This window comes from Cnephaeus nilssonii, assembly GCF_951640355.1.
Source record: "Cnephaeus nilssonii genome assembly, chromosome: 5".
Lineage (NCBI taxonomy): Eukaryota > Metazoa > Chordata > Mammalia > Chiroptera > Vespertilionidae > Cnephaeus > Cnephaeus nilssonii.
The window spans coordinates 27,411,987-27,423,231 of record NC_137076.1 but is presented as its reverse complement, the minus strand read 5'-3'; the positions used below and the strand labels follow the sequence as shown (position 1 = coordinate 27,423,231).

The 11,245-nt window shown below is 51.9% G+C and overlaps 1 protein-coding gene across 1 annotated transcript; it reads right to left on the bottom strand.

The window, feature by feature from the left end:
- Positions 1–4,628, bottom strand: GPR108 (G protein-coupled receptor 108; the record flags this gene model as incomplete). Its single annotated transcript, XM_079773072.1, is given in 8 exon segments — positions 1–32; positions 1,880–1,963; positions 2,160–2,209; positions 3,431–3,549; positions 3,847–3,899; positions 4,319–4,392; positions 4,499–4,577; positions 4,580–4,628. Coding segments are annotated over 8 exon segments (540 nt in total).
- Between the last annotated feature and the right edge of the window lie 6,617 nt (positions 4,629–11,245).

The following is an 11,245-nucleotide window of genomic DNA, read 5'->3' as shown; positions in this document are numbered from 1 at the left end:
TCATAGGTGATACTCAATGACCCCCATCTGACCTGTGAGAAAACAGAGATTAAACCCCTTATCTAGGGCCATGTAGCAAAATAGGGGAAGACTGAGGTGTGGTCCCTGGCTTTTTGTTTATTGAGTCTCACGCCAATGCCTTAGAGGTGTGACCTTGGGCAAGTCACTTAGTCTCTGTGCCTCAGAAGCTTTTTTAAAAATATATATTTTTATTGATTTCTTTACAGAGAGGAAGGGACAGGGATAGAGAGCTAGAAACATTGATGAGAGAGAAACATCAATCAGCTGCCTCCTGCACACCCCCTACTGGGAATGTGCCTGCAACCAAGGTACATGCCCTTGACTGGAATCGAACCTGGGACCCTTCAGTCCGCAGCCTGACGTTCTATCCACTGAGCCAAACCGGTTAGGGCCAGAAGCTTTTTAATGAGTTAAGGTCCATGGATAGCTACTACTACTTCAAAAAAATGTTTTTATTAATTTCAGAGAGGAACTACTTTTTAAAAAAAATATGTGTTTTTATTGATTTCAGAGGTAGGGAGAGAGATAGAAATATCAATGATGAGAGAGAACCCTCTTGCACATCCCCTACTGGGGATTGAGCCTGCAACCCAGGCATGTGCCCTTGACTGGAATTGAACCATGACCTCCTGGTTCATGAGCTGTCATTCAACCACTGAGCCATACCAGCTGGGCAGCTACTACTACTTATACTCTTTGCTTGAGCCACTTGCAGGTCTTTCAATCATTATTTTTCTTACCTCCAGCCTTTTCACATGCTGTTCCTCATCTGGGCCCATATCCTTCCCACTACTTCGCTATTCACTTTCCCTAACTTCCCAGGCCGGGTCAGGGCCCTGTGATGAAACTGTGTGATAACATGTCCCTCTCTCTGTCCTCCTCTCCAACTTCCTACTCCCAGGACTAAGAGCCCCTTGAGTGTTGGGACTGGGTGGGTCTTGGTCACTTCTCTGTCCTCAGCACTCGGCATAGGGCCCACTCACAGTAATTGCTCAATTCATATTAATTGCATGTGTAAAGCAATAAATACTACAACCACCTCCTCCCGTGAATGCAGGTTTCTAAATTGTAAACACAACCCCTGTGTTAGACCTCAACCCCCAGAAAGGCAAGAAACCAGGGGAGCAAAACAGATAGGTTATTATTTTACAGCTGCAAGTTGGGCATGGTCCCTGGTCCCGGGTGGTAACAAGGCTGCCCCATACTTGGGGGAAGAGGGAACTGTCCGTCTTCTTCTGAATGGGCTCTGGGAACATGGCTCCCAGGGAGTTAGGCACCTTATACCCACAGGCCCCCTTTCTACAAACCCCCCACACTTTGGGAGAGAAGCTGGAGTGAGGAATGTGTGTGAGCAGAGAAGGAGGGTGAAAAAGCATGGTCTGAGATGGGGGGGTGATCACAACAGCTCTGGGACATCGGCTGTTTTGTTGACTTTGGACAGGCCTTCCAGGAACCCAGAATCGGTCATTCAAAAAGCAGCCACAAGGCGATCGGAGCTAATGGGTGCCAGGCCCCGTCCCCAGAGCTGTCCAAGTCCCACCCCACCCCACCCCGGAACTGCCAGGCAGTCCCAAGGGTTGTCAGGCCCCGCCACCCCACTCCACCCAATCCTAGGCCTTCGCTCCACCCACCATAGCCCCACCATTTGTCTGGGGGCTCACACTTGCAGGGGTTGTTGCCTGCCTGCAGCACTTATAACCTGTGGTGAGTAAAGAGAGGTGAGAGTGGAGTCCTCAAGCAAGAGCTGGGGGATGGGCTTAGGGCGGGGGGCCCAAGCAAAAGTGTCAGGTACCTACCCCTGTCTCCACCTCCATTGTCTGGCCCACCTTTCCACCCCTCCCCAGGCCTCTGTGCTCACCTGGTACAGCCACTGCCACTGGAAGGGCATGGCCACCCACAGCAGGATAGCGATCATCCTCATGAAGTAGATGCAACAGATGATCTGCAAGGGACACTGTTGGGCACAGGGGCCCAGTGAGATCAGAAGGGATGCCTGGGGTGGGGCCCACAGATAGAAGGCAGAGGGCTGAGTGGTGGGGTTCAGAGGTACAGCAGAAAAAAGGGTTAGGGAGAGTGTACCAAGGGGCTATTTGTCCTTCCCCTCAAAACTTCCTTCAGAGTGGGAACGAGGTTCCTACCATGACATAGTAATGTTGAAACAGCTTCAGCTTGGCCAGGTTCACTGCCACTGAGAGGTGGGCACAGAGAGTGGGGGTCAGGGGACGGAAGCTGAAGGCAAGAACACGGGGAAAGCCCTAACTGGTTTGGCTCACTGGATAGAGCATTAGCCTGCAGACTGAAGGGTCCCAGGTTTGATTCTGGTCAAGGGGATATACCTTGGTTGCATGCACATCCCCAGTAGGGAGTTTGCAGGAGGCAGCTGATCGATGCTTCTCTCTCATCAATGTTTCTAATTGTCTATCCCTCTCCCTTCTTGTCTGTAAAAAAATCAATTATATATATATATATATATATATATATATATATATATATATCCTATCTAATAATAGGCCAATATGCAAATTGACCGCACCTTCGCTACACACAAGCCACACCCACCAGCCAAGCCACGCCCACCAACCAATCAGGAGGAATATGCAAATTACCCCAACAAAGATGGCGGCTAATTTGCATATCAAGACAGCGTAGAAAGAAGCCAAGAGCTGCAGAAGAGAGCAAAGCTGCAGAGAAGCAAGCAAGCCGGGGGGGGGGGGGGGAGGAGAAGGGAGGAGTGGAGGCGGGGCCGGGGAGAAGGGAGGAGTGGAGGCGGGGCCAGGGGAGAAGGGAGGAGCGGAGGCGGGGCCGGGGGAGAAGGGAAAAGCAGGCGGGCTGGCGGAGAAGGCGGGCAGGGGGAGAAGGGAGGAGCGGAGGCGGGGCCATGGGAGAAGGAAGGAGAGCGGGCTGGTGGAGAAGTTAGAAAAGCAGGTGGGCTGACGGAAAACGCGGGGCAGGGGACAAGGGAGGAGAGCAGGCAGGGCAGGGTAGAGTGCAGCAGGAAACCCTATTGCAGGATTTTTCCTGCAACGGGAATGCTAGTATATATATATATATATATATATATATATATAACCATGGGGAGAGGGGTGTAGGGCTGGGGTCGGGGAGGACATGGGGCAGAAAGTCTAGAGGGGGATGTCCAGTTAGACAGTGAAGGGGATGGAGGAGAGGGAGAGGGTAGTCAGAGGGTAAGGAAGGGACATCTGGGGGTCAGCCCGAAGGACCTGAAGCAGAATGGGGGCTGCTGGGGACACAGTGGGTCCCAGGGAGCAGGGCCTCACCCTTCCTTGGGGCCAGATGCTGGATGGACCTGGGAAGGAGAGGGGCACACAAGGAACAGTCAGTGCTGCCTCCACCCATGTCCATGAGGGTGGGGTCTGGGCCTGGGGGAGGGCAGGGGTAGAGTCCTCACCAGACCACAGGAAAAAGGATAGTATCGCAGCAGATAAGATCTACCAGAAAGAGAAGCCCACAGTCACTGACACCCTCCTCATAGGACGTGATGACGACGTAGGCCAGGTCAGCCAGGACCTGTAGGGCAGGTATAGGGTGGGCGGGTATGCCCATGTGTGCAGGCGTGCCCACCTAGGGCCTCAGATGTACTTGTATCAGGATCAGGATCCCAAGATCTTCTCCTTGTTGGACAGCATGCACTGGACAAAGGCCCAGCCAGAGCTGATCAAGGAAATGGTGAAGAGAAGGGCACCCGTCATCCTAGAGGCTGGGGAGAGGGAGTAGTGAGAGGGGCACCCAGCCCTCTCCTGCCCACTGCCCACCACCTTTCCCAGCAGAGAAGGTCACTCATAAGTGTGTCATGTTATGCATGACAGCAAGGCCTTTGATGTGATGGCCCTGGTTGTTGATAAAGTAGTAGTTGATGTGGAGGTGGACAGATAGATGGACAGGCAGAGAGATGGGCAGTGGTTACAAATGGGTGGATGGTGGTGGTTTAGGAACATGGACAATCATTGTGAGATGGATGGCTAGAAAGTTGACTGAACTGATGGTTATGATCAGCACGGTGAGTGGACTCAGAAATGGGCAGTCACAGCCACAACAATGGAGGAAAGATCATAGTTAGATGGATGGAGAGTGAGAATCAGTCAGGTAGGCAGTCACAGCTTTACAGAAGGGCAGATAGACAGATGAAGTGGATGGACAGCTGGCCACAATGATAAAACAGATGGACACATGGAACTGCCACGCCCAAGGTCTTCAGAGAGCTGGGAGTGGCCTGTTCAGACTGCATCTTGGACCCAGGGAGCCCAGCCTGCCCCCTGCTCCAGGCCCAGGTTCTCACACTGGAAAAGGAGCAAGATACTCCTGGTGAAAGCCAGGGCCACCATGAGCGAGTGGATCTTAAAGACACTGTACCTGATGGGGAGTCAAGGACAGAAAGTGGTATGGAGGTATCAGTCAGGGGTAGGGATGTGAGGGAGTGGTGGCTAGAAGTTGGAACCCCCAGGGGCAAGATTATCATGTGATCTTGCAGAGGACGGATACCCAAAAAATGCCAGTGGCCAGGAAACAGGCAGACAGGACCAGATAGAGCTTGAAAGGGGAATTTCCAATGCCAATAGGAAGTCCTCTGGGTTCTTCTCCTGGATCATTTCTGGGGAGGGGGAAAAGGACGGCATTGCACGCTAGCTCTGAACTTGCAGAACCATCACTGGGAACCTCCAGCTCTCCCACTCTCTAACTGACCAACTCCCCCTCAGTCTTCCTATCTCCCAAATGGGTACATCAGCTTTAATTTCATAGCATGGCTACCCAGAGGATTTGATGAAGCTGAACTGTAGTTAGGGCTCTGTGAACCTGTTGCCCAACCATCCACTCAACATGATGTCAAATGGGCATTCCTGTCCCCGCATCAGATTGTAGTAGTTGTGGAAACTGAGACTATATTGGCCTTCCTTGGCCCTCAAGCCAATTACCATGTGGAACTGGGTGGTGGGGACAGGCAGAGAGAGACAGCCTCAGCTTGGAGTGAGGGGTCCCACAGGCACCCAAACTCAACTTGGATGTCACTTCCTCAGGGAGACCTTTGCTGGTCCTCTGGACCTAGCCCATACCTTCCTCTCCCTCCCCCCCCCACCCCCGCCCCAATTAAAATGTTGATGTAAAAAGAAATACATCTTGGAGAAAACAAGATGGCGGCATAGGTAAATACCTAAACTGCTGCCTCACGCAACAACTTCAAAACTACAACTAAAAGACAAAATGGACATCATCCAGAGCCACAGGAAGGCTGGCTGAGTGGAAATTCTACAACTAGAAAGAAAGAGAAAAGCACACTGAGACTCAGAGGACTGCGGAAGTAAAGGCAGAGGTACGGAGGCGCGCATGCGGAGAGGGCTGGCAACTGAGTACGCAGCTGGCTTTTTCAATCTGGAGGGAGACACAAGCTCCCGACTGCTCTGAACTCCAATTCCAGGCAAGACTCTGGGGACCCAGACTCATTTGGGGAGAAACTGGACTGTCTGGCAGTGGGCAGAACTCAAGGGCGGCTTTCTCTCAGAGGTGCTTACAGTGATTACCAAGGGACATTGAGACCCGGGCAGGGCTGACGGGAAGCCATTGCTGTTTGCTCCGCTCTGAGACCCTGCCCCATCCAAACTGTGTGCAGAGGCTTTTGCATATGAATGGCCGAGTCCTTTGAAATCTAAAATTACCTAACAAACTGCAGCTGAGTCAGAGACCCAGAACATCCAAAAGAAGGCCCAAGGTCCCACAGAAGCTTGCATTGCTTCACAGCTGGGCCTCATCTGGGCACCTCCAAAACCCAAACAAAGAAGAGGAATCTGCAGATCTCTCCATAGCTCCTGCTGGGTGGCCTCAGGCCAAGGCTAAATTAGCACCTCCTTGGAGATCCAAGAGCCAGTGTACCCAGAGGTCAGAGTAGGACCATCCTGATCCATAAGGGACACACTCAGGGGGCAGACTCAGTAAGTACCAAAGCCCCACTGAAGCAAGTATTGCCTCATAAGGGTGTCTCCAGCACAGAAGTTCTCCCATCATAGACACAGCAGATCCTCATAGCCAATTGGCCTGGAGGTCAATTCCTCCCAGTGATACCAACAACAATCAAGGCTTAACTACAACAAGACTGTGCACACAGCCCACAAAGGGGTGCATCAAGAGTGTCCACCTCAGGTAACTGGGGAGGCTGAGCCACTGGGCCCTATAGGACACCTAGCACACAAAGCCACTCTATCAACTCAGGGAAGCAGCCAAAATGCGGAGACAAAGAAACAGGTCACAAATGAAATAAATGGAGGAAAACAAACTACTGGATATAGAGTTCAAAATCACAGTTATAAGGTTTTTCAAGAATTTTCTAGAAAAGGCCGATAAATTTAGTGAGACCCTTGAGGATATGAAAAAGGACCAACTACCGGGTGAGGCTGCGCGCCCCTGGGTCCGGGTGAGGCCACACGCCCCTGGGTCCAGGTGAGGCTGGGTCCTGGGTCCGGGCGAGGCCACATGCCCCTGGGTCCGGGTGAAGCCACGCGCCCCTGGGTCCGGGTGAGGCTGGGTCCCGGGTCCGGGTGAGGCTGTGTGCCCCTGGGTCCAGGTGAGGCCATGCACCCCTGGGTCCGGGTGAGGCTGGATCTGGGTCCGGGTGAGGCCGTGCGCCCCTGGGTCTGGGTGAGGCTGGGTCCCGGGTCCAGGTGAGGCCGTGCGCCCCTGGGTCCAGGTGAGGTCGCGCCCCTGGGTCCGGGAGAGGCCACGCGCCCCTGGGTCTGGATGAGGCTGGGTCCCGGGCCCGGGTGAGGCTGCGTGCCCCTGGGTCCAGGAGAGGCCACGCGCCCCTGCATCCGGGTGAGGCTGGATCCCGGGCCTGGGTGAGGCTGCGTGCCCCTGGGTCCGGGGGAGGCCGTGCGCCCCTGGATCCGGGTGAGGCCGCGCACCCCTGGGTCCGGGTGAGGCTGGAGCCCGGGTCTGGGTGAGGCCATGCACCCCTGGGTTCGGGTGAGGCCACGCGCCCCGGGGCCCGGGTGATGCTGGGTCCCAGGTCCGGGTGAGGCCGCGCGCCCCTGAGTCCGGGTAAGGCCACGCCCCTGGGTCCGGGCGAGACCAAACCAGAGGAAGTCAGACCTGCATTACCACCATTTGTCCACCATCCAGAACTGAAAAGTCAGTGCCGACATGTACACATAAGGAACTGGTGGACATTGAAATTGGGTCTCAAAAGAACTGTTGGTCCAGAAAGAAACTCACTACAGACTGATTCATTTGCCTGTCAGCATAACTATTATTGCTCGTCTCACATTCAGTTCTTATAAGTATATCTCTAGTAACACATGATCTCACTCATCTAGGGGAAATGATGAACATAGACTGATGAACAAGAACAGACCCAGAAACAAGGAGGCATTGATCGGACTGTCGGGCCTCAGAGGGAGGGTAGGAGAGGGTGGGGGTAGGGGGGAGAGATCAACCAAAGACTTGTGTGCATGCATACAAGCCTAACCAATGGTTAAGGACAACAGGGGGGTGGGGGCATCCGTGGGGAGGGGTGTGGGATGGGAATGGGGGGATGAGGACAAATATGTGACACCTTAATCAATAAAGAAATTTAAAAAAAAAAGAAAAAGAAAAAGGACCAACTAGAAATTAAGCATACACTGATTGAAATTAAAAATAATATACAGAGATCCAACAGCAGACTAGCGGATCGCAAGAATCAAGTCAAAGATTTGAAATACAAAGAAGCAAAAATACACCCAACCGGAAAAAAAGAAAAAAGAATCCAAAAATATGAAGATAGTGTAAGGAGCCTCTGGGACATCTTCAAGCGTACCAACATCCGAATTATGGGGGTGCCAGAAGAAGAGAGAGAGCAAGATACTGAAAACCTATTTGAAGAAATAATGACAGAAAACTTCCCCCACCTGGTGAAAGAAATAGACTTACAAGTCTAGGAAGCACAGAGAACCCCAAACAAAAGGAATCCAAAGAGGACCACACCAAGACACATCATAATTAAAATGCCAAGAGCAAAAGACAAAGAGAGAATATTAAAAGCAGCAAGAGAAAAACAGTTAGTTACCTACAAGGGAGCACCCATACGATTGTCAGCTGATTTCTCAACAGAAACTATGCAGGCCAGATGGGAGTGGCAAGAAATATTCAAAGTGTTGAATAGCAAGAACCTACAACCAGAATTACTCTACCCAGCAAAGCTATCATTCAGAATTGAAGGTCAGATAAAGAGCTTCACAGATAAGAAAAAGCTAAAGTAGTTCATCACCACCAAACCAGTATTATATGAAATGCTGAAAGGTATTGTTTAAGAAGAGGAAGAAGAAGAAAAAGGTAAAGATAAAAATTATGAACAACAAATACATATCTATCAATAAGTGAATCTAAAACTCAAGTGAGCCGGAACCGGTTTGGCTCAGTGGATAGAGCGTCAGCCTGCGGACTGAAAGATCCCAGGTTCAATTCCGGTCAAGGGCACGTACCTTGGTTGCGGGCACATCCTCAGTAGGGGGTGCGCAGGAGGCAGCTGATTGATGTTTCTCTCTCATCGATGTTTCTAACTATCTCTCTCCCTTCCTCTCTATAAAAAATCAATAAAATATATTTTAAAAATAAAATAAATAAAATAAAAATCAAGTGAATAGCCCTGGCTGGTTTGGCTCAGTGGATAGAGCATTGACCTGCCGACTGAAGGGTCCCAGGTTCAATTCCAGTCAAGGGCACATGCCCAGGTTGTGGGCTTGATCCCCAGTGGGGGACTTGTAGGAGGCGGCCGATTCATGATTCTCTCTCATCATGGATGTTTCTATCTCTCTCTACCTCTTCCTTCCTCTCTGAAATCAATAAAAATATATTTTAAAAAATAAATAAATAAAAATCAAGTGAATAAAAAAATCTGATGAACAGAATAAACTGGTGAATATAATAGAATCAGGGGCAAAGAAAGGGAGTGGACTGACAATTCTTGGTGGAAAGGGGTGTGGGGGGTGCGGGAAGAGACTGGACAAAAATCATACACCTATGGATGAGGACAGTGGGGGGGTGGGTAAGGGCAGAGGGTGGGGTGGGAACCGGATGGAGGGGAGCTATGGGGGGAAAAAAGAGGAACAATTGTAATAATCTGAACAATAAAGATTTATTTTTTAAAAAAAGAAATAAATTTTTAAAAATACGTTTTTATTGGTATTAAAGAGGGAGGAAGGGTGAGGAAGACAGAAATATCAATTTGAGAGAGAAACATGGACCAGCTGCCTCCCACATGCTGGGGATCGGATCCATAACCTAAGTATGTGCCCTGACGGGGAATCCAACACACCTCCTTTCTGTATACGGAATGATGCTCTAACCAATTGAGCCATACTGGCCAAGGGGAAGAAATCATTTCTTTTTTTAAAAATCAATTAAATGTTGATGGTTTCCTGCCTGGGACTCAGGAATCCAGCACACTTGGATTTGCATGCAGGCTCTGTGACTCTGAGCTAGCCACATACCTCCAAGCCTGTGTAAAGCTGGCTTTACAGGATGCTTTTGCAGCATCCCTGAAAGGTGGCTACGAGGAAACCGATTTATGGAAATTGCTTTGCATGGTACCCGGTATCGAGTGGGTATTTAATAAATGCTAGCTATTCATTTCGACTGTGGGAACTGGGGCTGTCTTGTTCATTGCTATGCCCTCTCCCCCACCGCAGCTCAGTTCCTAACACATATTGCATGAGATAGTATTATTCCCGTGTTCCCAATGAGGAAAAGGGGACTCAGAGAGATCAAGGGACTTACTTGCTCAAGATCATATGGGTGAGAGGCAGAACTAAGATGTGAATCCAGAACTGGGGAGAGGTGGGCTTGGACACCTGTGCACTTCACCCTCCTGCAGCAAACTCCTCAAAGCCTCTCACCAAAGGGATCTCTTTCGTTTCCTGAAGCTCCAGCCACAGGAGGCTCAGGTTCACCTCCAGAGAGCCCTTGGTTATAGAAACCAAAGCTGTTTGGCTGGATGACTGGTCGCGTCTCCCCCTACCGGACACCAAGGAGACTAAAGGCAGTTCAGACTTCTTCCCACTGGCCCAGCCCTAGGGCTCGGGCACGAGGCTCCCCCTAGGGCTTCGGGTGGCCCCTTTCTGGCACTCCTTTATTTAGGACAGCTCCAAAGGGGTGACACAACAGGCTGCGAGGGCCTCCCTGGAGGTGGTGTCCCCAGACCAATCCTAGGCAGGGACAGAGTGGTTCCGTGTCCTCCCGCCACTGTTCTGAGATTCCAGGAAGAAAGCCTGGGGCACCTGGCAGTACCCTCTCCGCCCCCACCCACCCACCCACCCACCCACCACCACCACCGGGTGAGCACCACCCTGAAAACACAGTTATTTATTCTGGTGTCTGGCCCTCAACTCCCGGACAACTTTTAGACCCCAAACTGAGTCCCCACGGTGCTGATTTCAACGGAGCCCCTGAGATCCCAATGAGTGCCCAGAGGACCCCGGGGACTCCTGGATGCAGCCAAGCAAGAGCCATTAGCGCCCTCAAGGAGATCCCAGGAATTTAGAGAGCTAAGCGTCTGGGGGTGCGGACAGATGAAGCCCCGCCCCTGATGGGCGGCACGACCCCAACGTGATTCACCGGGCCACTCAATCCGGTGGACTGGGGGTGCTCCTGGAAGGAGAACTCTCTGGCCCTGGAAGCCGGGACGCTGGACCGCTCCATCCCGCGAAAGTAGCGGGGGAAATAGGAAGAGACCACTGCAAGCCGGAGGCTTCTCTGGGACAAAGATGCGTTCCCCGCCCAGACCGCCCGCGGTGTGACTCAACGTCAGCGCCGGCTAGTGGATGCGCCCAGAACAGCAGCCCAACTGGAGCAGCAGAAGTAGCCGCGGGCCCCGCTCCCCGGGGCTCCCGCGGGCGAGCCCCGCCTCTCGCTCAGTGCCACCCCCGGAGCCACCACCGCCCCTGACACCGCCTCTGACGCTCCCAGGCCCGCCTACCGACGAGCCAATCGCCGCACGGTGGGGGCCGACCTTGCGGCTTTTCCAGCCCACCAAACCAATCAGTGATTCTCTTCTCACAAACCCGCCCCTCACGACACCAAATGGACAGCACTGGCTCCGAATGAAAGTGCTGATAACGCTTAACCCGCCTTTACTCTCACCAATCACGAGAAAAGTAATCCCGGAAATAATTTGCTAAACAATTCACCTAACCAATTGTAATAGATCTGACATCCGACCCTTAAAGCATGTCTCCACCCACTC